General features: G+C 40.9%; 1 protein-coding gene across 1 annotated transcript in view; it reads right to left on the bottom strand.

Annotated features, from left to right (window-relative positions):
- Window positions 1-26,763, bottom strand: part of agrn (agrin) — a 421,905-nt gene that overhangs the window by 31,801 nt on the left and 363,341 nt on the right. Inside the window, exons 19-25 of the mRNA XM_044128298.1 lie at window positions 17,801-17,928; window positions 11,856-11,970; window positions 8,490-8,609; window positions 7,989-8,339; window positions 4,951-5,143; window positions 1,795-2,010; window positions 1,491-1,720 (exon numbers count right to left, since the gene is read on the bottom strand). Coding sequence (XP_043984233.1) covers window positions 1,491-1,720; window positions 1,795-2,010; window positions 4,951-5,143; window positions 7,989-8,339; window positions 8,490-8,609; window positions 11,856-11,970; window positions 17,801-17,928 — 1,353 coding nt within the window. The remainder of the gene's footprint in view (window positions 1-1,490; window positions 1,721-1,794; window positions 2,011-4,950; window positions 5,144-7,988; window positions 8,340-8,489; window positions 8,610-11,855; window positions 11,971-17,800; window positions 17,929-26,763) is intronic.

Raw genomic sequence — 26,763 nt, 5'->3', positions numbered from 1 at the left:
CTAACGCTTTTTCATCCTCTGCTCCCATTTCTCTACCATCGCAGCTCTTTTTCCTCCCTAACTCTTCTGCTCTGTGCACTCTTTATCTCTGATCTTTGCTCACCTCCCTCATTTATCTGGCTGTCCCGGCATGTCCTCCCGTCTCATTACTGCTCTCCCCAATCATATATTCCCTCTCGTCTCCGTCTCAGAACTGTCCCCCCTCCATGAAGGAAACCATGAACACTTCAAACGGACTTTAGGAGAAAAACATTCAGCTGAATGTTAGTCTGCAGGCAAAGGTCCAAGTCTCATTCCTACTTTTCATTTTTCATTCATCATAGCAGAAACTGGAGCTGCTTCTCTGCCCTCTGAAGTCTCAGCAGCCAAACATTAAACAGTTCTTACATTAAATATAATGTGACTCATTTTGGATTCACATTAAAAATGACTCTTTGTTTTTCCCTCTGAGACGGAAAACAATTTGTGATGTTTAACAGAAATTTAGGCCTGCACCTTATGTCACATTACAGCCAGATTGGATTTTATTGGGATTCTGAATAATGAATAAAACCTTTACTAGCTCTTATTGTAGCATTGCATCCTTTTGTAGCCCGAGAGGAACCAGGTGGATAAAAGTTTCATGGATTTATCATCTGCTTTTTAAAAAAAAAAGGTTTTATTGGTCTTTATTTGATAGTTAACTGACAGGAAAGTGGGTAATGAGAGAAGGGGGAAGACATGCGGCAAAGGTCGCCAGGCCGGGAGTCGAACCTGCAACGGCCACGTCGAGGACTAAGGCCTCCTTATGTGGGTTGTGCTTAACCTCTGCACCACGGCAGCAGATCCCTCATCTGCTTTGATGTAAGAATTCGCTTCAAAGCACAGTTTTGTTAACGGAAACTTTTTCTCCAATGTGACACAAAATAAGATGAAATACTGCAAATAAGGCAGGCAAAGGAGTAAAATGTGATAAAGTTCAAGTGAGTAATATCAAAATCAATCAATCAAACTTTATTTGTATAGCACATTTCAGCAGCAAGGCATTTCAAAGTGCTTTACATCAAATCAAACACAAAGATACAATGCAACATAGAATCAACAATAAAAACACAACATCAAGTCAGATTCCGTCAATAAATTTGCAATTGATCACGTTTCAAATACAACTCTAAACAAGTGGGTTTTTATTTGAGATTTAAAGGAAGTCAGTGTTTCAGCTGTTTTACAGTTTTCTGGAAGTTTGTTCCAGATTTGTGGTGCATAGATGCTGAATGCTACTTCACCTCGTTTGGTTCTGGTTCTGGGGATGCAGAGCAGAACCAGAACCAGAACCTGAGAGGTTCTGGAAGGTTGATAAAACAACAGCAAATCTTTAATGTATTGTGGTGCTAAACCATTCAGTGATTTATAAACTAACAACAGTATTTTAAAGTCTATTCTTTGTAACAGTATTTTAAAGTCTATAGCTTTAATAAAATCTGAAGTTTCAATGCAGTGGAGTGACTTACCCCAGAATGCATTGCTGCACTTGCAGTGGAACATCTCGGCCTCCTTGACCTGGCACTCGGCTCCGTTCTTGCAGGGGTTCGGCTGGCAGGGATTGTTCCCACATTCGCCCACACCCACGCCAAACAGGCTGTCTCCGTTGGCCTCCTGGATGTTGAGCATGCGGTTGTTGACGTCCAGCATGCGGATACAGCCCACCAGCCCCGCGGTGACCCCGGTCCGCTCCCTGACGCTGAGCGGTAGAAAACACAGCAAGTCAGAATGGATGTGCTGCTTGCCGCTACAAGACGCTCAGCAGCAGCTCACTCTTGCTTGAGGTCATCCGTCACCCCTCCGATGAACAGTGAGGTGTCCAGGTTGAGGCCGTCTGTCCCATGGGGACTTTCGCCTTGGACGTGCGGCTCGCCGTCCACGCTGAGCATGCCGATCCGCCGGCTGCGCGTCACAACCAGCTGGTGCCAGCGACCCTGGCTGATCTGGACTTCGCTGATCACGGTGCCTGTTCCTGAGCCAGTGTTGAACCTGATGGATCAAATGATGATTAGTTGTCTAACCCTGACCTTTGACCCCATCCAAACACTAAACAGATGCTGAGAACAGCTGGATGTGCCACAACTTCCTCCTGCTGAACAGAAATGGAACTTATTATCTAAAGAGGAACAATCTAGAGTTATAGATCTAGAGTCAGCTTCAGTTGTTCCGGCTAGAGACTAGAGATCAGGCTGACCTCTGACCTGAACCTTCAGAGCCAGATAAAGACGGTTCCAAAGTGGGCTTCCCATCATCTGAAGAACATTTCCAGGATCAGAGGACTGATGTCTCAGCATCAAAGAAACTCATCCATGTTTATCTTTAGGAGCATCGATTACTGTAACAGAACCAGAACCGCACGTGTAGAAACAGAAGGTGGAACATTGATCAACATATGTGATGCGTATTGATGATATTGATCATCCTATTTAATGTGCATTGGTGATGGATAATGACATTTAATAAAAGTAATGTTTATAGTTTGTTTCATAACTGTATGATGTTTTATGATTTAAAGCACTTTCAATTGGTTTGATGGTGAAATGTGTTTTAGCAATAAATTTGACTTAAACAGACATGGATGAGACAAAAACTTCCAGCTAAATATAGCAAACTGAAATCAAGCCCAACCTTTAATCTGCCGATGTTTTGATGGGGGAAAAGCCTTGTCATCACAGAGATTAGACATCGTGTGTCTCCATCCACACACGTGACAATATTAACTCAACCTGAGAGCAATTATCTGCCACAAATAATTACTTCTTCTCCCCACGTCTCGGATTTGCGAAGCTGTGGGTGGGAATCTCAGCTGTATTTCTGGAGCTGAGGCTTTCTTTGAGAGCAACGGTGAGTAATGATCTCCTTTTTGCTTTGCAATTGATTTCATTTCAACATCCAGATCCAGCCTGGTCAGGCTGGACGAGGGGAGCGCGCTCAGAGTGTTCAAATCTAAAATAGGAAGGTTGATGGAGCTGGAATACAGGCGAATCTTTAAATAGTCTCATCGGTTGTCTTCAGAAGTTGCTGCCTTTCCAAAAAGGGTCCTTATTAACACAATTCGCTGGGGGAAGACATGAACACACACCATTATGGGATTATTACAGTGCTTGGTGTTTCTGCTGGTTTCTCAGAGGAAAACTGGCCAATTTGACAGAACTGGGTTCAGCCAATCCAAGTCACGCCCCTCATTTCCGTTATTCCTCGCACCTGTGTTTCTTCCTATTGTCTCCCTTCTTAAACCTCCCTCAGTCACAACCACGCTGCCAGATTATCGATCGATTTCAGCAAGTAGTTTTCCAGCACCTCTACCTCGCCCTCATAATTATGACCACGCCTTGTTCCTCGGACCCGCCCCTTTTGCCTCGCCCTTGTCGAACTGTTACTGATCGCCCTTCTGGATCTCGACCCACGCCTGTTGTTGTAACTCCGCTCTCGCCCACTCCCACAGATTCTGCTCTCTGCCCCGATCGTGTATGACCTCGGCCCGTCTGACTAGGATTCAGGATCTGGATTTGGTTCTTCTGCTGCCCCCACAAGTTGGCACGCTGCCCTGCATCAGCGCTTCCCTCCCCAGGCACTTCGTCCCGAGCTCTGCGTCAGCGCAGCATCTGCTCCACTCCTTGTTCCTCAGCCGATCCCCACATTTACTGAACACCAGGTTAGTGTTTCCCTTTACACACACGCTAACAGACCCCTTTGTTGCTATTTCTCCGGTCATCAACCTCTCCTTTTCGCCCCCCCTTCGCAGAGCTGCAGCTGACGATCCTGTGCCCGGTTTAAGCTGCCTTTTAATAAATATCAGAGTTACTGCTCACTCCTGTGTCGTGGCTGAATTTCTGGGTCCCTCTAGTGCACCATTACATTTTTGACCAATATTATGACTTCCAATGAGCTGGGTTCAGTTTGTTCAGCTACAAACTAACAGATTCACATTCATAGAAAGTATTTATAAAGAGAGGAATTTAGATCGACAATGTGTTTTCAACCAGAACCGAAGCAATTATGCCAGTAAGTGAAATATGTGTTTGATCGCTCAGAGACACATTATCCCCACAGTCAAACAAGGAGGTGGACCCATCATGCTGTGGGCTGCATCAAAGTGAAACAAAGTGAAAAATGTCACATTATATCAAATGTCCAGTAGGAAGCAGCTTCCCTAGTCAGAAAATGCTTCTGAAAGCTCATCAGTGACAGAGCAGACCCAAAGTCACAGAGGAGCAGCTGAACAGAAGCACATCATCAGATTTATAGAGGAAACCTGAGACGAGTCTGAAGCAGGTTGAGATAAAACTGCTGTTGAGTCCCCTTGTTCACCAGCAAAAGTTTCTCTTCCTGCTTTTTTCTGTTTTCCTTGTGGATTAAACACTTAGTTCACTCAAAGTTTTTTTATGAGCCAATGTTTCTGGTTGGTTCCACCTATTTAAAATTAATTATCAGAAAAGGTTTGTTCCTTTGGAATTGAGTCAAGTTGCACAGATGAAATGCTTATTTCAAACATAACACCCAATAAATTCTGACTGCACTGTGTAGAGGATATGTATGGAACACTGCAACTGTATGTAAATACAGTAACGTTATATGGGCTCCAGGTCCATTTCAGGACTCCAAGGAGCCTCATGTGTTCAGACTGCTCAGATTTGTTTCTTAATGTCTTGACTATAACCTACAAATTGCCCAGAAGTCTCCTTATCTTTATTTATTTCCTGGCTCTGCTGTTTTCTACATGTTTACTTGCTGTAATTATTTGCCTCATTATCCTCAGCCCTCTGTTTTGCTCTTATTTACGGTGCCTCCCAGCTGCTGCTGCAATGACCTCGTTCCCTCATGGGTATCATTAATGTTTCATCACGGTTTTTTGCGATACGAACGGATGGAGGACAAAACCACGTATTAAATTCAATCCAACAGAATTGATAAACGTCCTGCACTCACTTGAGCTCCACCCTGCTGTTGACCAGAGCCAAAGAGATGAAGTCTTTCTTCTTCATTTGGCCGTTGTAGAGCAGCAGGCCGTTCATCTCGGATGCTCTGAACTCCATAGCGATGCGGACCGTGTGGTACGCGCTCATTGTCGGGAAGGCCAGGAAAGACTGGCCACCAAATGATGGGATGAAGTACCTGATGGCTGCGGACAAAATCACAAGTCACTGCTGTCAATACTTTGTTACTGCATACTGCATCTAACACAGGGCTTCTGCAGATTTGACCAATTCAAATTTAAGACTTTTTAAGACCATTAGGAGAAAAATTTAAGACCTGAACGATTACAAAATCACAAATAAACAAATCCTATTGGTTGGCAACAGACGCGAGCCAATGAAGAAGATGAGTCAACTGGCAACTTATACATGATGGACATAAGAAAGCTAATTTTACCCTTTACTGTTATCTTACCTTGTAAACTTTAGCAAGCTTTTCTATTAGCAATATGAAAAACTATTACTCGCTAGGAAGAGTATATTAGCAGCTGGCTACCACTCAGACTGCAGTGAGTGGTAGCTGTAGTAAATGACTTTACATTTAAGAGAAAAAAGAGAAAACTATGTAGCATATATGATATGAAGTATTCCTGCCACAACACAGTTTAAGACCTTTCATTAACCATAATCCATAATTCAGCTTTTATACAAGGAAAATCTAAAATATCTCACTATCTTAAGCTAACGTCTGCTTTTCTTTAAAAGTGACTGAACACAGAATGTGTTATTTTAATACATCATCTATAAAATTATGTTTTGTAAATGTCTTTTTAATGAAGACTGACACCAGAAAGAAAAGTTAATGTAGCACCCTGCTGATGCTAATGGGGATCTCAATAAAATAAACTTTTTTTTTCAATAAATTGAATAAATGAATTGAATACATATTTCAATGAGACCTTTTAAAATTACATTTAATTTTCCGTACATACGTTTAAGATGTTTTAAGGACTAATACTTAAGAGGAGCCAAAAGTGCATAATTAACACAATTGGCCTCTTTATGAGTTTATTTAAAATGTTCAGCATTTTTAATGGAAAGGAGTCAAATCAGAAAGAGAAAATGTTTTTCTTTTTTTATAGAAGCAGGTTATGTTTCCGTCACTCTTCCCTTCCATCCATCTCGTCTTTTCTGTCCGTCTCTACGATCTCCTCCTGTCCTAGTGACGTCATTGATCCGGTGTGCAGCCAGTGTGTTCAGCTTGTGGGTGTTTGTGATTTCAGTTAACCACTTTAACTCAAAGGCACAAAGTAATTCTCATCATCTAATACCCATCAAAGCAATTAGTGTCAATTATGTGAAGATGCAGCTGTGCGAGGTCGCTGCGTTGCAAGCCTGAAATCCCAAAGCGGGGAAGAAATGAAAAGAGTTTCTGAACAAGTTCTGGCTGATTGATGATTTTTCTCTGCAGAGCTTTCTGGATTTGGTGTTACCCTTGGCGAGCAGCAGCTCAGTGGCTGCGCATATCTGGGATGATGAAACTGTCTGAATCACTGGAGACAAAGACAGCCAGCAGAGGGAACAGACTGTGTCTTACTAAACATGCCTTTTTTATTTTATTTTTTTACAACTTTATTTTTATTGAAATTTTTAGAAAGTTTTCAAAAAGAAAAATCAAACACTGCATAACCCCCCCCCCAAAAAAACCCAGACCAAACAAAACAAATATGACATACTGGGGGGAGAGCCTTTTTTATTTTTAACTTGATTTAAAACCTACATGTACAAACCTGATGTTTGGTTCTGTGGTGTTAATTTGTAAATGGAGCCATCACCACTCAGGGTGTCACCTTCACTCACAGCACTCAGCTAGAACTGGCAGAACAGCCACGATACTGGACTATTTACACCTGGAACTCTTCCACATTCACTTCTCAACCTTGGTGTTACACAGAAACATGCACAGAGGTGCGGACTAAGTTCTACTTACCAGGTGACTAAGGCCACTCTGCCTAGTTGGTTCACTGTTGACATTCTGACCTGGACAGACTGACGGTCAGGACAGACGGCCGCGTTCTAAAGGAGCATTAGAGCAGATCCTTGCTGCCATCTCTGCTCTAAACTGACTCAATAACCATCTACATCTCCATTTTCTGTTATTGTAAACAGCCTGTTGTTTTTAATGCACATATATATATTTGTGCACATTTTGTAATAATTATAAATAAAATCCTACTCATTTATATATTGTCATACTTTTATAATTTTGTGAATTTCCCCACAATAGAGGAGATTTCTATTTTTATTGGATGTGTTATCTTGTGTCGTGGCGATTTTTATCAAAACAAAAATCCCATTAAAAATCCAATCAATAAGTTTCTGCTGCTCCATGGTGACAATTTATACTCAGGCTAAAAATGTCCAGAGTCCAAAACACTGGAAGTCTGTTTTTTATGATTTATTTTTCCCAGTATTTACTGGGCCTAACCCAGTGCATGCTAGGACTAAACCAGTCTATACTTATAGAAATGGACCCACAGTTCTTCCTGTCCAACTTAGTTAATAAAACAAGCAAAAAAAGTAAAAATAAACAATTATTAACCTACACATTTATCTTCTAAATCACCCAAAATATAAAGTGATATAAATTTGAACAAAATTCTAAATGATAAAACAGAAAATAGGTAACTCCAGCAGCTTGAAGAACATGAATGCTTAAAGAAGGCAGAGGTGTTTTTCTTGAAACTGAGCTTTTTATCTAACCTTAAATATTTTACAGTGCATTAAAATTATGTTTTTGCTGCTTTATTTACACACTGAAGCACAAAAAGATAAAGTTTCCAAACATGATCCTTTATAATGTCTGAAAAGAGTGATTTATACAATGGAAGGACTTTAAACCTCTCTGAGATGTTTGAAATGTTTGCCTTCAGTGTGCTCTGATCCGTCTGTTTTATGGATTTAAAGTGGCAGCAGACCCTGAAACTTCTGCTTTAAGTCTAATAATAAATAAGGAAAGTAAACCAGAACAGAAGATGGAAAACAGCTCACATTTTTCACACACTGCCCCTCCTCGTCCAGCCAGGCACTTGCAGCTGAAGTCATCACCGTCGTTCTCGCAGGTTCCCCCGTTGAGGCACGGGTTGGAGTGGCAGGGCTTCTGGGTTTTGGGCCGCCCGGTCGTAGCAAACGGCGCCGAGGTGCTACGCAGGGTTTTGGTGGGCGGAGCCTGAGTGGTGGTGGTCCGTCTGGAGCTGGCAGGCCTGCGGGTGGTTCCCGGTGGGCGGCGTGTGAAGTAGGGGGAGTGAGGCCTGGATGTGGGGACGGGGGAGGCCGTGGTGACAGCAGCAGCAGCGGCGGCTGCGGCGGCGGTGGTGGTAAACAGTGGGATGGTGGACAGACCTGTTGGAAAAATGTCAGTTTAAACATGTAGAGCTTGAGATTTTCAGTTGAAGAAAACCTTCAGTAAGCTACCTCATGAATAAGTTACAGTAATTCCCTCTTTCTTTTTCTAAATCCTTCCACTTTGCTGTTTAGTCTACATCACATTACCATAATTAGTGAAGCGAATATTCTCTGCCGTTGGCTTCTTTACAGAGATGCTGGTGTCTTTGGAAGCCTTCAGCTGTTTCAGCAGCGCTCCCTCGATGTCCTCCACGTTGTATCTCGTATCTACGATAAAGAAAAGGTTTGGGCGTTCAGGACAAGGCCACAGAGGATCGCTGCAAACTCAGGATTTCAGCTCCTTTTAATGCTACAGTAAATATATCAAACAGCCCTGTGTGTGACAGGTGGAGAGTCTCTGCGGACCACTTGTCCTCCAGTCGCTGCTGGTTGCATTTTCTTTTTTTCCCCAGATGAATCGCTCTCATGATGCTCGCTGCAGATGTTTGTTTTACAAGCCGTGGAGGGGAGACATGTGAAGGGTATGAAGGACGCTAAATGTTAGCCATAACAAATAGAAGAAGGATAAGGGAGGAGGAGGAGGAGGACTTGGTTTTGTTTGCTGCAGACGGTCGATAAAACACCCAGTTATGATGTATCTACAACAATCTGAGAACAAATTATATTTGTAGGAGAAAAAAGTCACACACTTGATTTTAAATGTTTTCTGAAACAACAGAAAGAGGAACTGAGATTTGATCATAAATCATCCCAATTCCTACAAGAAGACAAGAAAGTCTAAATCACTGGATGAGTTTACATTTACTAAAGAAGTAAAAATACAGCTTTAGTTTTATATGAGATCAATAACAAATAAGAAAACAATGATTAGGCCAGTCGTAATAAGCAAAAACTAAATGAATCACATGATAAAGTAAAACAAGCTCTGTAATTTCCATTTGCATGATTTATTGTATTTCTCTTTTCTTTTTCTCTTCCCATAACCATTATTAATATTAATAAAGTCTTCAGTCTGCTGCTCTGCTCTCAGATAACCCCTATTCTGAAGAACAGGTTTGTTTACAGAGACTTCATAACTCATTTATTTGTTGTTTTGTTTTATTTATTTCAGGAATTTCAAATGACTTCCACTATTTATGCTTATTGCAATAATTTATGGGACAATTTATCGGTTGTGACTAATAAGCTCCCTGAATAGCTAATCAATGAAAAAGAAAATTTTTAGTGGAGTCTAACAAAAATAAAATAGGAAATTTATATCTAAATAAAGTTTATAATATTGTCTCAAGAAATAAACCAACTAAAACAAAACCGTTTGCTGTTTACAGTATCATGTGAAAAGAGCCCATAGTCGTAGCAGGCCATCGAAGTCCAGATTCAATCAGCCATCAGTTTTAAATGATGGTAAAAATCAATCAGTTATGTCATAATTAGGGATGCTCCGATCAGGTTTTTTGCTGCTGATTCCGATCACTAATGAGAGCTAATCACTGCTGATCACCGATCACCGATCACTGCTGATCACCGATCACTGCTGATCACCGATCACTGCTGATCACCGATCACTGCCGATCACCTGGATGGGCTGTTAATTTTTCACTTTATGTAAAAATGCTACTATGTGATCTGACAAAATTTTTAAAAATGATGTGGTAATAAATTGACCTAGACATAAAACATGCAAAATACTTGCAGGCACAATACAGCAGCTATTCAGTCAAAGTGACAAGTGAAAAACCTGCAATCAGTAAAACAATATTCAACAGTAAGACTCTGCACCCTAAATCATACATGAGTCAAATAAATCTCACAACACTGTCTATATCAAATAATGTCAAGTAAAAATGAAACATTGGTTCAAAGTCAAATGCTGATGGCATTAAAATAAACAATACTTAGTTACTAAATCAAAATCAGCATGGCTGGTTCTGATTGGTTGTTTCTGACTGAGCTGAGTAATTCTGCAGAACACATGGAGGAGGCAGAAGAGATAGATTAATTTTTTCAGAGATTATCTGTCTTATGTTAGGACATAGCAAAAGTTTTAATACACATTTAAAATCTTGTTAGTTTAAGTTACATGCTGCAGCTTTAAGCAGACGTTCGGTGTGACAGTTCACTGTCTGGTGGAGCAGAAACTACCAGTAGCGTGTAGCAGCGGTCCAACAATGGGAGCAGAACCAGCAGAACTGCTAGCTTGTTGATTTAAATTATTTTTTGGGTTATTTGTTTAGCTTTCTGACCAGCATGCTAATCTAGGTGAGTGTTGGTAGTTGTGCGCTGCTTTGCCTGCGCTCTGTTCGCCTCGGATGTCGTTTTTTTCCTGCAGTGAGCTCGTTTCTTAAATGTCATGTTAGATTCGTTGCGTTCATACATTCCCCATTCACTCTGAGCGATAAGTTCCGCACAACAAGATTTGTTGCAGCGTGCTTACGCAGTGTGAAGAAAGAGGAGATGAGCTGCACACACAGGCTGCAAAGTGATATGCAGGTGATTGGTTTGTGTGATCGGCGATCACTGACAGACACTTTTTCACGGAAATCAGCTGATTATCTTCTGATCGGTGGCCGATCGATCGGCACACCTCTGGAGTATTCAGAGGTTGAGGACATGCTGGGCTGAGTGTGTTCTCATCATGGAGTAGCATGAGTCAGTGTGGAGAATGTCGAGTTCAGAGTCAGAAAAATGTTTGAGATTCTGTCGTATTCTAAATATTAACTTGATGACTTAAGAAGACAGAGCAAAGGACTGAATTTAGAGTAAAAAAAAGCTTTTATGAAGCTTTTCAACTCTTCCTCCTGCTGAATGACGGTCTCAGCTGGAGAAGGTAAACCTTATTTTTGGATTCTTCTGGTTTGGAGCTGAGTGCAGGTAAAATGTTTTATTTTCAGATTTAAAACTTTAATCTAAGGTAGCAGATGGCAACAGGCTTACTCTGCAGCCTGTTGGTTGTATGTATGGGGGAGTTTTTATAAAACAGGACAAACTTCTCTGTTATAATCACCAGTTTCATCTGTAATGAATCATTCAGCTGATTTTATGATCACTGCATCATTATCTGTCCCCCATTTCTATTTACTTCAATAAGCTTTCATAACTCACCAGGTTTCTGAAAAACTGACTCAAACAGACCAAATCAACAACTCCTTATTCAGAAATACAGTTTGGATTTTTTCCAAAATGTCGGCTCTTCGTTTCGTTTGCCTGATCTTCATGGAGTCAGCTGATTGTATTTAGGCCAGTGTACACTTATTATTTACATTTGTGTGACGATTATGGGAAAACTAACGACTAAGACAAAAGGATGGAAGAGAAAATGCTAAAGTTTTTCGTGGTTGCAATTTGATATGTAGTAAAGAAAAATCTAAATTTAGGTGCCTGAACAGCTGAATCATGAAAAGCTAATTATTTTTTAAATTAATGAAATGTGATTCTGCTTTCATAAAAGAAAAAAAAGTTCCCTTTCTTTTTCTATTTTGAATCTGTTGTGTTTTGTACATGTAATTTTCTCACCAGGTCTGAAATGGGCCTCCACAAGTGCCATAATGGAGCCGCTTGGAGCCAGTTGACGTACTCGAACTCCCATGAAGTCCTTGTGCACCTGTGACTTCCTGAACATCTCATTGAGCTGTTATGCAGAAAACGAAAGCAGCTTAAAGACAGATGGAGAGAACAGATGATAAATGAGAACAGTAATGAGCTCCACGCTTTAATTCCACAAAACTGTTCACAATCTGGAAAGAAGAAAGACTGCCTCTCAAATTGGTTTGCAGGGAAGAAGACCACTGGATGTGGGAGCACAAATTGACATTTAGCTGGCTGAGGTGACATTAATTTTAGGAGCAGGTTTCCAGGAGCAGCAAAGATAAATGCCAAGCTACCTTGACATTCTGATTGGTTTTTCCTACAATGAATTGGTGTGTACAATGTAACAGGCTGAACAGCTCAAAGAGACTAGCAATTTTTTTTTAAAGCTAACTTTCATAATAAGCTCTCCTTTAACCCCAAATCTTCAAAATAAACTGAAAACTTTGCAAATTTTATTCTAAAAGATGAAAATATTTATAAGTATAAATATCCCAATATTTATACTTATTGTCCACAAACACAAAATAAAAACACAGAAAAAAGTCTCCATTATCTAGGCCTGTCGCGATAAATGATAAATCAATTAATCGTACCATAAATTAAAACTATCGACTTCATTTTAATTATCGCCTTTTTCTCTTTCTGTTGATGACACTAAATGAAAAAAGGCTCAACTCCGCTGCTCTTCACTGACCCTCCCTTCCTCATTTCCTCAGTGTAATGTCCAGTTCACACTACACCATCTTAGAGCTGTCGGCCGATTGTCGGCTCATTTTCAAAACCTGAGAGATCACACATTAGCCGACAGAAATCCTAGGTATAACGGTTCCATCAGGTTTAATTGTGCCGTGTGGTGTCCAACAATGGGCACAAAATAATGGCTACAAGTCCAGTTAACTCATTTTAAAACCAGGCATTAATTAATGCTTTACTACAATCTACCTGCAATGCATGTGGCTCTAGTGTCAGTGTAACATCCTGACTGAATGAAAATCATCATAATCTATTGATGTCACGTTAACAAAGAACAGCTGAAAAGTTACCGGGTTCATCAACTGGTAGCAATTTGGCTCCAACTCCTCCCCTCCTCATTTCTATATTCTTTACACCAAATGTTACACCAAACATTAATGTTGTTTCCACATAATGTTGGGGAAACAACATTATGTGGCTCTGAAGGTTCAGGACTCTGACCTGAACTTCCAGAGCCACATAAAGACAGTTACAAAGTCAGCCTTCTATCACCTGAAGAACATTTCCAGGATTAAAGGACTAATGTCTCAGCCAGATCTAGAGAAACTCATCCATGCGTTTATCTTCAGTCGCATTGATTATTGCAACAGCGTCTTCACAGGTCTGTCCAACAAATAAATCAAACAGCTGCAGCTGATCCAGAATGCTGCTGCTGGAGTTCTGACTAAAACCAGGAAGATAGAGCACATAACACCAGTTTTAAAGTCCCTCCACTGGCTCCCTGTAGCTCAAAGAATAGACTTTAAAATACTGTTGTTAGTTTATAAATCACTGAATGGTTTAACACCACAATACATTAAAGATCTGCTGCTGTTGTATCAACCTTCCAAACCTCTCAGGTTCTGGTTCTGGTTCTGCTCTGCACCCCCAGAACCAGAACCAAACGAGGAGAAGCGGCATTCAGCATCTATGCACCACAAATCTGGAACAAACTTCCAGAAAACTGTAAAACAGCTGAAACACTGACTTCCTTTAAATCTCAACTAAAAACCTACTTGTTTAGAGTTGTATTCAAAACGTCATCAATTGCAAATTTATTGATGGAATCTGACTTGGTGTTCTGTTTTGATTGTTGATTCTATGTTGCATTGTGTTTTTGTGTTTGATTTGATGTAAAGCACTTTGAAATGCCTTGATGCTGAAATGTGCTATACAAATAAAGTTTGACTGATTGATTGATATCATCTCCAATGTCCGCTGGACTTCGGGTTGCCCTTGTCAGCTGTTTGGGATTCCCCTCTGTAATTTCCCCTCAGAAAGCAGGAGGAGAATCCGGCTTTCTGATTGGCTACCTGTCACATTCAACAGGCTGCATTAACCTCCCAGTGAGGAAAACCCCTGATTTAGATCAGAGGGGCCACGACGATCTACTGTAACACACCACACACTACAGGATGATCGGTTACGAAATCACAAGCATAAGGGGAAAATGTAGGAGTGAACTAACCTGTAGTGTGAACTATTGCATCAGGTAGTCGATGTTCCATCTTCTCTATTTAAATCTAATGATTACTGAAGGGCAATATGGTTTACAGACTTCATAATCTGAACTCTTTTGGTTGAATGCAGTATTTATTTACACTTTGGTGTTTTTATTCAAGTACATTTTTGTTCATGGAGACTGAGAATCCATTTTATTTTTGTTTTTGGTTGTTTTGTTTATCAGTTTCAGTGTTAAATGTTCTTTTGAAAATAAAGTGTATCTATAGGGAAAGGCTAGAGAGTCATTCTTTATGTAATTACTTCCAGAAAACCAAGGGTACTTATATTGAGTTGTTACTCTGTATATTTCCTTAAGTGTATTATCAAAATCAAAACAACAATTAATTATATCTGTATCAATTAACGACATTTACAGCACTCAGAACAATTATTGCATTTCTGTTACAAACAAAAACAGTTAGATGATGAATTTTCCAATTTTTTGTTTAAATCTCTTCATAATATTATTAATTACTAGTTAAAATAGGCTACTTTTACCCCAATCTGATTCATATAAACCTAGTACAAGCCCATGACTGAATACAGCAATATAATTTAATATACGAAGCCTATTTTGCTCCAGCTGATGAGCACATCAGAATGAATGCATCACTAAAGTTTAATGGTCTTATTTCTACCCTGTCAATAATGACACTTAAACTGACAGTCCGCTTGCACTGCCGATTAGGAACACTTTGCTAATCTTGTTGAGCGCACTCAAGAATATTTTTTGCAAACACTAAACTCCTCAGATTTGTGAAGGTGTGACAGCAAATTAGGCAGTAAAACCCTCCAAAGCTGGATTAGCAATGGAGTCAGTGTACACAAACTTCCCCTCAGTACGCACTTCACTCCTGTCCTCGCAAACGTTTTTATTTATCTCTGAAAAAGCACATTCTCATGTTTTTTAAAGACCTGTGCCACAGCTTGACTCTTTTCAAGTAAAGAGCCACTCTGGGACTTTCCATGCCTTCTGCTAGCGCTAAATCCATTTGTGTAAGTATAGTGTGTGCTCAGTGGTCATCCTGCAAGATGTAGAGGAGGGCGTTAGATGCTGTCAAGTAGCACACAGGGCTTCAAGAGACCCACAGGCTAAGACTGTTAACAAGCACACACACACACACACCCACACATGCCTACACACAGGTTCCCATTTCATTTGAGGAGTGAGGCCCCCGATCATCACAGAGGAAACGGACAGTGCAGGACGTTGGTGGCCAAACTGTGATTATGGTGGCTGTGTGGCTCAGCTTGCTAACAGCATGACTATCCAACCATTCGATGCTCAGATTTATCCAAAATAATGCTAGAATTTTTATAAAAAGCAGAAAAGGCCTAATTAATCTCGCATGGAAAAACGCTTTTGGGTATTGTAAATTTGTTTGGCAAGCAACTGCACAATTCTGCAGAGAGATGTTGGTTTTTTCTTCCAGTTGGGGTTTTATTAAGCTTGAAGAGCGTCTCTTCATATAAACATTGCCAAAAAAAATTCTAATTAATCAACTAATGCAGTAAAGTAATATGCAGAAGAGGAAAAATATGAGAAGAATAGCAGAAATATACCGAGATGCTGTGAAAAACCTTTGGTTCTTTTTTTCCCTACCTACTTTGGTCTTAAAAAATGGAGTTCAATTGCTGTACATAATCTTCAGCACAGATCACCTGATGTAACAGATTGCCACTGTGCTCCTTTTTATTAAAAACTAAATATCAGGCAGGGCATGTCCTTTGATGTATGTCCTCTGACCAAATGCATTTTTGTTCTTTGTCCCCTGTCGTTTTTTCATTATTGTTATTTTTATATCAGATGTATCGGAGCAGAAAAATTGCTTCAGCTGAGCGTGGCAGAATATTACTCAGCAGCTTCAGAGGTGTCAAGTCTGTAATATGCGCTGTGATACCTGCCTGAAAGAACGGAAAGAATTGGATTAGAAAGCCGCTCTGCGAGGAGCTTTATTGTGTCGAGGCGCTTTGAATCTTGTTTCAGAGGCTTTTGGCCTCTTGACAAGAACATTCTTGGAAAACAAAACATTTGCAGCAAAGTCTTTGTTTTTTCCTTCCTCTTGTGGCCTCAGTGACAGTTTGGACACTTGAGGGCAGCAGAACCAGCTCAGAACAAGGACAGGGATTTTTTATTCTAAAGCCCGTTATTGTGCATGTTATCTGCTGAATATAACTCGTGTTTGCTTTTCCTGTAGACGCTGATAATCTTAAAATGGTCACTTGGAAAGTGGAATGCAGTGGTCGCACAGACACACGCACAAACACCCAGCAGAGCCTATTCTAAAAGAAAACTTTTTAAAAATAAGATTTGATTTTGTTTATAGTAACCAAAGCAAAAACTGCTTTTTCCACCTGTTACGACTGGCATCGTAAATATAATCATGTAAACATGAGTGTACAGGTGTCCATCCCTGATTGGATCCCAGAAGACGACAGAAACGTCCAATTGATGGTCTCCTGGAGGTGATGGATATAAAAGTTGCTGATGTAGACTTCCTGCCATCTATCCTCAGCTCATCTCCACCAGCCACACTGTTTGTTTATTAAACACCTTGGAAAAGTGCTTGGAGTTTGTAGAATTGAGCGGCCGTTTAGTTTTCTCATGTTTTTCTTAATTAGGGAGATAAGTTTTTGTCATTTGGTTTATTTATTTTCAAATAGGTAAGTTCTGGTTAATATTGAGATAGTTTCCATTTGTTTATTGTTTTCAGCACCATAGCTCTCACTCTGAAGCCATGCACTCCACTTGCTGTAACATTTCATCAAAAATTTTTTAAAAATAAATAACCTTATAAAATGTTCATCTTTGTGTGTGTTGCCTGCTTGAGATCTGAAAAGAATGGATCCTTCATGTTATCATCTGGCCACTCCTAGACGAGTCGTAACACACTAATGGTGCCAAGTTACGATATATATATATATATATGTAAAACAGTGGAAGCAATGTAAAATATTAAAAGTCCAAGTTTGATCTGCTTAAGTATTATCAGAATTTAGTGAATCTGAAGTAAGAAAACTGAAAATCTTTATCTTTCTTAACATACTGATCAAATGTTTCACAAACAGTGGTCAACATAGGAATACTCTAGTCCAGCTCTTTATCATATAGTTTAAATGTTTTTCTAATTCTAAGTGGTCCAAAAAGCCTTAAGGAGCAATGAAAATGTTGCTTTGCTGTGTTTCCATAGTTACAATACACATTTAAAAATAGAATTGATGTTTTACACAGTCTCTGGTTAATTTTGAATTATTTGGTCCAAATAATTCAGAACCATGTCAAAACCATGATGCCCTGGGTGAAGAGCCCTTACACCCAAAGAAAAACTCTCAACAAAAATAACTAAAAATATTGTTTTGGAGTGCTGAAATATTTGATTGAAACGAGTTTCTTCTGTATGTTAGACTTTTTATCTTCACATAGTCACTTTGTTTATTGAATAAACACATTATAAGTAAGAGATTAAGCAGTGAAGTTAAACCAGATACAGTTCAGGGAAACTGCTTACACTAGCAGAAAAGTTTATCCAAAAACAGATGATAAAAAGTCAACGGTGCAAATCCGTTCCAAATCAGCAAGAAATGCTTCCAGGCCTGAACTCTGAATAAAACAAAACAACTGCTTTTGGACTTACGGCGCTCTCTATGCTGCGAGCTGTCTCTCCAAACAGCTCAGACTTGGGGTCCTCCATCTCAGGGGTATAGAAAATCTCCTGGTCATCCACCTGGTCGAGGTGCAGGAAGCCCGAGAACTTCATGGTGGCTGCAGGAAGAAAGAGATGAGGTGAGACATTTAAAGCGCATGCAGCTTTTCCCATCATAGCCTCTGCCTTCACATAGTGCTGCTGGTTTCTGGGGCAGTGCCAGGTCAGGGTGAGTGATGGATCGTGAGTTTGTGTGTGTCTGACGGGGTGGGGGGTGTTAGTGACGGAGCTGCTGATCGCCCCAGAGGGGTGCTTCTGCAGTCTGACCGATAAAGCTTAAGACAGGGAAGTGGAGGAGGACGAGGTGAAGAGTGGAAATATGACAGAAGAGAAGGCAAACGGGAAAAACGGTCCAGTTTTACCAGATCCAGACTCATCCCAAAAGCTGGCTGTGGCATAGAAGGCTGGGTAGAGAAACAGCAGGTTAGACACAGAACAAACTTGTCACACACAGACATATACACACACAGAGCCATAATAACACAGGTACCATGTAAGCTAATTACAGATGATGCTAATGCTAATGATAGCAGGTATGTTACACACACAGAGTAGCTTAGGAATCAGAAGGATCTGGTTTAGACATGTTGCTACGGGGGCCCAAATGAAATTCTGCTTAGGCCCCAGAAAGGTTTGGGCCGACCCTGTAAATACACAGAGCAGGTACAGACAGAAGATGCTTTGAATAGGCCCTTCTTCCACAAAGAGAGCCTCAACCTTGGAGTGCTGTGTTGTCCAACATATATAAACTTTTTATATGCTCTCTTCATGCTAGAGCCGCGAGAAGGGGGCTTGAAATAATGCAAGAGGGTGTTTTTGTGTGTGCCTTCTTGTGTGTATGTCGGGTGAAGAGTAGCGAGAGGTGGCGGTGCCGTGGTTCCATGCCGCTTGTAATCAGCAGAACAAATTGCCCAAATCAATCATCGCTGCCCCTGCCTGAGCAACGGCGCAGAGTACGGGGAAGAGCACTTGTATGATTATCATGAGAGATAGCCGTAATTGTCTCCTTAATGCCGGCAGACCGACGGCTGACACAGTCTGGTATAAACCGCAACGAGAAGGGACGCGCAGCCCGGCGGATTACGGCGCGTCCACGGGCAGCGCGCATCGATCCAGAATGTGACGGCGGTCATAAAGCAGAGGCAAATGGCCGCGGTTCGGCTGGCCGGGGGACGGTAAAGAAAGCGAGGGAACGGCGAGTCGCATCGGACATTTAATCTGGGAAGAAGACAAATAGAGGGGCGGTTTTCCAGGACGCTTCCATAAAGGACGTAAAGAGAGAAAGATATATAAAGGAGAGAGGCGAACAGCTCCATACCTCCTTTCATCCCTATCAGATTGTAGTGAACTGTAAAAGGTAATGGATCCAACAGATGGCGTTGGACGGGTTTAGCATGCTGCAGTAGAGCTTAAGGTCAAATAATGCAACAGAAATGAAAATTGTCTATTACGGCCATATAAAACGGCCTTGTTAAAAGGAAACACAATTACATCGGTTTTTATCCAGACAAATAAAACCAAACTACACACCTCAGAAACTTTTCCACATTTTGTCACATTATAACCATATATTTCAATGTATTTTATTGGGTAAGTTGAAGTGGAATCAACGTAATATATGGCTTTTCCACTCTTTTACAGATAAAAAATAAAATTACTCTGACACCCTTTAACAAAGTACAGCAACCAAAGTGCCACTAGAAGAACAAAATAAAGAGTAGTTTGGTATCAATATAATTTCAGCTGTTCTGTTAATGTTAATGAACAAACGGTGTCATGAAGCCCAATCAGCAGACAGCGCAGGGAGAAACGTTAACATCCCACAAAGGAATACGCAGCTACTTTTCATATGAATATGAAAATGCTCCAATATTTGACACCAAACCTAAGTTGGTTTCCAATTCCAGCTTTCAATTCGGGAAATGACTAAAGGGCGATTCCACCTAATTTTTTACTACCTTCTGCATCTTCAATCGACTCTAGTTTAAAAACTACAACACCTAGACACTTCAAACCTGGACTAAATTATTCCCAACTAGTAGCAGGATATTTAGAACCATGTTTGGAATTTGTGAAACCTTTACATGATTTGTGAAACTTCACTACAGTTTAGATTATTATTCACACTTGTTCCATGCAGTTTTTTTTTCAAATTCAATTCTAATTCAAAACCACTTTTTTATAATGTCAATGGGAAATTAAATGTTGGTGCAACTCATTAATTCATCAAAGAGTTATTGTAAATGGTGATGTCTGTTGGAAGGAAAGATCTTCTGCAGCCATCTGTTAAGTGAAGTTTCACAAATCAGAAAAAAAGTTCCCAGACCCAAACATGATTTTAAATATTCTGCTACTAGTTGAGAATAATTTAGCCTAGGTTTGAAATGTCCAGGTGTTGTAGATTTGTAATTAGAGCAGTTCTTCTATGACCAAGGAAAAAAAAGGTGGTGAAAGGGCGGGGACAATCACAAACATGGTTCTAAATATCCTGCTAGTAGAGCAGAATAATCCAGTCCAGGTTTGAAGTATCTAGGTCAGGGGTCACCAACCTTTTAGAGACTGGGTGTTGGGTTCTGCAGGGGAGTGGTTTTCTTCTCCTTCACAGGGTGGCAGGTTGATGGGATCCAGCTGCTATTCATCACCACCAATCTGCAAGGTCCTTAAAGAGGAGCGGCTTCCCTGAATCAGATGCCAGATGGTTCCGCTTCTATTGTGGTACTCTCTAGCTGTCAGTGCTGAATTCCTTGTGTCCTCCTTGTCCTGACTCATTTTCATCTCTTCCTTCCTCTCCAGTGAACCCACGCTGAACTCGCTCAGAACCAGACTCACCTGAGGAATCTGATTGTAGCTGCTCCGTTGGGCCTTGCGCCTGGGTGCGTCTCACCCACCACTCAGCTGCTGCCTGTCCGCCCTGAATTACCTGCTGGAACTCCCCCATCTGGAAACCACCACACCCACTGTTGGGCCTGTATCCTCCTCAGCTGACCTCAACCGCAGACTGTAAGTCACCATCAGGTTACCCAACATTCCCTTCATTTCTTCCCTCTTAACCGCCGCCCTTTGCAGTTCCTCCGTTGGCCGGTTCCCCTGCTGTCGCAGATCGAACTTTCTACTGTTGAATAAATCCGTTAAAACTGTTTGGGTGTCCGTAGTTGTGGCTTGCCTTAGAGTCCTAGAAACATCGCACTATAACACTGGGAGCTACTTCATGGGTCCAGGGCAACACGAAGGGCTACTTGTTTGATACAAACATAAATTTTCTTGGCTCAGCCTTTATAACAATAATACATATATGTATAAATGATTACATGCTGCCTGATCATATTAATGTTAGGGACTACTCCCAATAGTTATCAGTAAAGATTTATCATGGCAGATATGGTTAATTGCTATTATGTGATCTGAAGTTCTTAGTTCAGAGTTTTAAGTTTGATTCCCTTTTGGAGCTTTTCTGTGTGATTCTAAATTGCCCACAAGTGACTGAGAGTCTGGATTGTTGCAGCTGCAGCTGTACAGCTGGATGCACTGTGAGATTTTCCTTTAAATAAAAAAAACAAAACAAAAGAAATTATCCAACCCTCTTTACTAATAACAAAATTGTGGAGAGAACAAAAAGTTTTTTGTGCCAAAACATCTTGTATGTAGCACATCAGTGTAATTCTGTGGGGGTCAAAGGGCAGCCAAAGCCTAAATCTTATTGGTCAGTTTGCTTTTTCTGTGAGCTAAAAATGATGAGCAGAGTTTGAATCCTCCATAGTTCTAAGATCCCGTCTGAGCTTTTTACAGTGGTGGGTTGCCGGTTTATTAGCATTTTTTGTGTTTTCACAAACTTAAAAGCTGACGGGTTGCCTGTTGGCTGACACCAGCAGATGTCAAAATAGAAATGTCTGACAGATCGGAAGGTACAAAACTATCACTGCACCTGACCTGTAAGAGCAGAAGCACCTCTCCAACACTCATCATGTGCGCGTCGCACAAAAGCCGCACAAACCTAAACCACTAAAGCAGCATACCCTTTTTTTTTTTTTTTTTACACAAACTATGTTAAATTATAAGGACATGGAAGCCAAGCCTACCCGTGGCATCCACGGAAAGAGGAGGATGTTGATTCCCAGGTTCAGGTGGTGTCAGACGTCCAAAGGAGGAGAAGGAGAGGCAACAATGTTTGCTTAATTGGGGAACGTTTCGACTAGATTAAATTGTTTAACCCGCAGTCTTAGTGCGACGCTCAGGAAGAGCAGCAGATGTCATCTAACTGGTGACCCATCAGCTCTCCAGTTCGGGAAACATCAAAGAAGCTCACAAATCGGCGACCCACCAGAACCGCACACGGTAAAAAGCTCAGCCGGGATCCAAACCGCTCTTAGAACTACGGGAGGTTCAAACTCTGCCCATTCATTTTGAGCTTGCAGAAAAAGCGCCAAGCCGCCAAATAAACAAAAGTAAACTGACCAATAAGATTTAAGCTTTGGCGTCCGACCCCCCACAGACTTAGACATGTGCTACATACAAAATGTTTTGACACATAAGATCTTTTTTTCCCCCCACAATTTATTTTAAAAAATTATTTTTTTACTTTAAGGGAAATCTTAAGGTAGGCAGAGTGTGTGCAGCCATACAGCTGCAGGCGTCTGCGCAGTTCTGAACTTTAACCATTGAAAAAAGTTTTATGCATAAAGCAATTTATTTAAAAAAATTTGTATAATTTACTTTTTTTTTAAATCTAAGTATAAACAAATGTTAATTCAATGTAAAAAGATTACCGTATTTTCCGCACTATAAGCCGCACCTTCAATGAATGGCCCATTTTAAAACTTTTTTCATATATAAGGATAGAATAGAGTAGAGGCTGGCCATTAAATGGTGCTGCTCTAAAGGGAATGTCAACAAAACAGTCCGATAAGTCAGTCAAACTTTATTAATAGATTACAAACCAGCGTTCTGACAACTCTGTTCACTCCCAAAATTAATAAACAGCTGTTTTATTATTTTCCCCGAGGTAAAGTCAGTGACATGGTAACATATAGTGCAACATTTATATCACATAGTGGAGGGGAACTTTTCCTTGATTCCACAGACACGTAAAAAACAGTCTGATACTGTTACAGTAAATCAAACGTTAGTGCAATCACTATATAGTAACAAATAGTGCAAAGCAATAACAATATATCAATGATTCAACGTTGTTCAAACGTTAATGTCCATATTCACAATATGACCAACCTTGTTCAGCGGTAAACACACAAAATAAGCACTTTATTAATTTATTCCTCATCCACGAATCCCTCGAATTCTTCTTCTTCAATGTCTGAATTAAACAGTTGGGCGAATACAGCATCCAACATGCCCGGCTCCGTCTCGTCAAAGTCGTCATTAATGGAGTCAGTGTCGCTGCTGTTTAGCAGTTCAGTGACAATTCCTGCCTTCCTGAAAGCTCGGACCACAGTTGAGAATGATCTATCAGCCCAGGCATTTACGGCAGATTGTGGCGTATGTCGTCGGCTCTGTCTCCCCATCTTGGTGAACGTGTGTTCACCTTCCGTCATTCACTGTTCCCAGGCAGTTCACAGTCTAGCTTTGAATGCCCTGTGACACCGATATCTAGAGGCTGGAGTTCTTCCTCTTCTACGGGGTAAAATGAAATCGGTGGCTGCGAGACCTGTTGTGGCTCAATATTGGTCCATACATAAGGCGCAACGGATTATAAGGTGCACTGTGGGCTTTAGAGAAAATTCAAGGCTTTCAGGTGCATCTTATAGTGCGGAAAATACGGTAAATTAAATCATTTCTTTGGCAATGCTGCCTAATGACAATGGCTAGTTTTAGAACTTGCTCTGCAGGCGATTGACAAGATCCCCTCAGGTGACTGGGTGCCCCTGGGGACCATGTTGGTGGCCCTGGTCTAGGTGTTGTAGTTTTTAAACTAGAATCAATTAAATATGCGGAAGGTAGTGAAAAATTAGGGGGCGTGCTCTGGTGGCGTAGAAGGTAGCGCGCCCCACGCTTGGAGGCCCTCAGTCCTCGACGCGGCCGTCGCGGGTTCGATTCCCGGACCCGACGACATTTGCCGCATGTCCTCTCCCCTCTCCTTCCCCCCCTCCTGTCAGCCCACCGTTGTATAAGGGACACCAGAGCCCACAAAAAGACCCCCTGGTGGGGAAAAAAAAAATAAAAAAAAATATGCGGAAGGTAGTGAAAAATTAGGTGGAATCGCCCTTTAGCCATTTCCTGAATCGGAAGCTAGAATTGGAAACCAACTTCAGTTTCGTATGTTTGGCAACATGAGACCGGTCTAGAAAGCGAACTATACTCCAAGGCATTGTGGGAAAATACAACCAAAATAAAAGCGTGAGTCCAGTATAAGAGGGGAAAATGGCTCGTTGTCTTTCCCAAAGAAACAATAGAAATCCCCCAACCGCTAAAACCTGACACTACTCCATATTTGTTTACATTTTGTGAAGAAGGAAGTTGCTTGTTTTCTTTAGAGGCTTTTGTGTTGTTTCTTTGAGTAGTTCTTGGTGCAGCGCCCCCACAGACGAGGAGGGGAAGAGGTTTTTGAATTGGTTTGGATGTTTGACATGGAGCAGCGTGAAAGAGAACCACACCAGCTGAAATGTAACAAAAGTTGCAGTTTTCACCCCAATTCAACAGGAATAACCAAAGTATCAGATGTGAAAATTCCCTAAGAATCTATTGCAAAACTTCAACTGACTGACTAAGGTTGGCTTATTCTGCAATCATTTTACTCTGTAGATGTGGAAAGCCTCAAAAGATTTGAACTTTTCCTTTTCTCTTCACAACCATTCCAGACTTTGTTCACTTAAAACCCAAATAAAATCAGTCAAGCTTGTAGCTGTAAGGAAACAAAATGGGGGAAAAGATTTCCACAGTTTACACTCTCCAGGTCGGCGAATCCCCAAAACGAGACTCTCAGCATTAACTTCAGCAATTGACGTCTCAATAAAATTTGGAACAAGAAATAATTAGTCCTTCTTCTGTCAGTGTTGCAGAGATGTCAATAAACTAGACTGCTTGATGAGATGGCAGCCGAAGCATTCAGGGATGTGTCATTTCATTACTAATGAGGGGAAGATCACCTGAGGCTGTCTTACAGGGGAAAAAGACCCAGGCGTATTGATCAATCAATCGCTCAGCCTGAATTTATTGGGAACACTTGAGCAGAATGAAGTATTGATCGCTGCTGCACCGTCTTTTGTTTGCCGAGATAAATATTTACAAGCTTTGGGATGATTTGTTGTAATGTTCATCTTTTAGCTAAAACCTGCTTTCACTCAAAGTTAAAGGTCACTGAATTCCACCCTCGCGTTTGTTTAGCTATAAATTCTGCGGATGAAACAAACATGGAAGGTCGGGTCTTGAGATCATGTCGAGGCTATAAACTCTGCTGGTTTACTGGGAGGCTCTTGGACCTTCCGCGCGCCAGAAATGCAACTCCTCACTCTAATTTGTGGCCTTGACTCTCATAAGTCATGACCTAGAGCTCCCCCGGGAGCCGAGAGAATCCCTCTTTTCACAATCCGTCAAAAAACCCAGCACTGGGGACAGATTGAGGCAGGGAGCTGGAGGGAGTCAAAGGCTGGAGAGGCAAAGAGTGGGAAAAAGAAGCCCTTTATCTTCATGAATGGGCTGTGGCAGAAAGCACTGATTGGTACAACGGCGCTGCTCGCCCTCTGGTAGTCTCTTGGCTCTCCCTGCGCTCAACTCCAAAGAGAAATGAACTGATGCAAGAGTGGTTTGAGATTGACTCGGCTGAGGCTGAAAGAGCGAGAGGCGGCTCAGGGAGCCGATGGTGAAGGTAAAGTATCTGTGAGTACCGAGGGATGAACAAGAGCTGAATGAAAGACAGAGCAGAGACACATGGAAGCCAAAACACAGGACTGCAGTAAATGAAGTGGCACCAAAATGTTTGTTTGACTTCATGATGTGCATGAAATTTTACTATAATTTAGGCCTTAAGAGACGGATCTGAATAGTTGTTTTTTCTCTGGGTGAAGAAGTTTGAGTTTACTGTGGATTTTCTCTCATTCAAACAGGCAGAGGGTTAAGAGCTCAACGTTGATCCCTCTAGATTCATATCATCTGGATCGACAAACACTTGACCTTCTGCACCTCAGCGACTGGCAAAATCTGAGCATATGAAATTACAAACTTATGTCCTTTTTTAAAATACAAAAATTAACCTTTTGTTACGTTCTTTAGTGAATTCTTGATCATTTGTAGTGAAAGAAGCATCTGCAGCGAAAAAATACTTTTAACATCAACATGTCAAAAGTTCAGCTTTCTGCTTGGCTTAACATCAGTGTAGTGGAGAGATGATCTACTCTTTGAGTTAACTGGTTAATAATTGGATAGCAAAAGGTGCTTAATAGGAAATGTATTTTTTTTACATAATTCGAACCAGGTGAAGATAAACTTTGCCACTATAAGAGTTATGGGTAGAACCCTTGACAGTTTTGGCTGAATCATTGCTGAGGATGTATTGCTCTCTCGGCAAAATTGATTCTTTGAGTTTGTATAGTCCAGTTAATGATTCATTGGCTACTAAATAAGTAGACGATTATTTCAGTAATCATTTAATCATGATTAATCTGAATAAGCCCTCTCAGAGAATGAAGGTTAGGATCATGTGTCCAATAGTGCTGGCTGTTCCAGCAGGACAATGAGCCCAAATAGACACAAACCGGCAGGTTAACATGAACCGGCAGGTTGCTTCTGCTCAAACCTGTTCAACATGCTGACTGGAAACATGCTCAACATATGAATGAAAACCAACCAATTTAAATGAATTCAAGACAAGAAGAGACAGAACTATCCCTCAGATCTGCAGTTAACTCAAAGTGGTACAACTATTTGTTACATCATCACCAGGAAAT

This window comes from Gambusia affinis, linkage group LG01 (assembly GCF_019740435.1).
Source record: "Gambusia affinis linkage group LG01, SWU_Gaff_1.0, whole genome shotgun sequence".
In the NCBI taxonomy this organism is placed as follows: domain Eukaryota; kingdom Metazoa; phylum Chordata; class Actinopteri; order Cyprinodontiformes; family Poeciliidae; genus Gambusia; species Gambusia affinis.
This window is presented reverse-complemented; position numbering and strand designations above follow the sequence as displayed.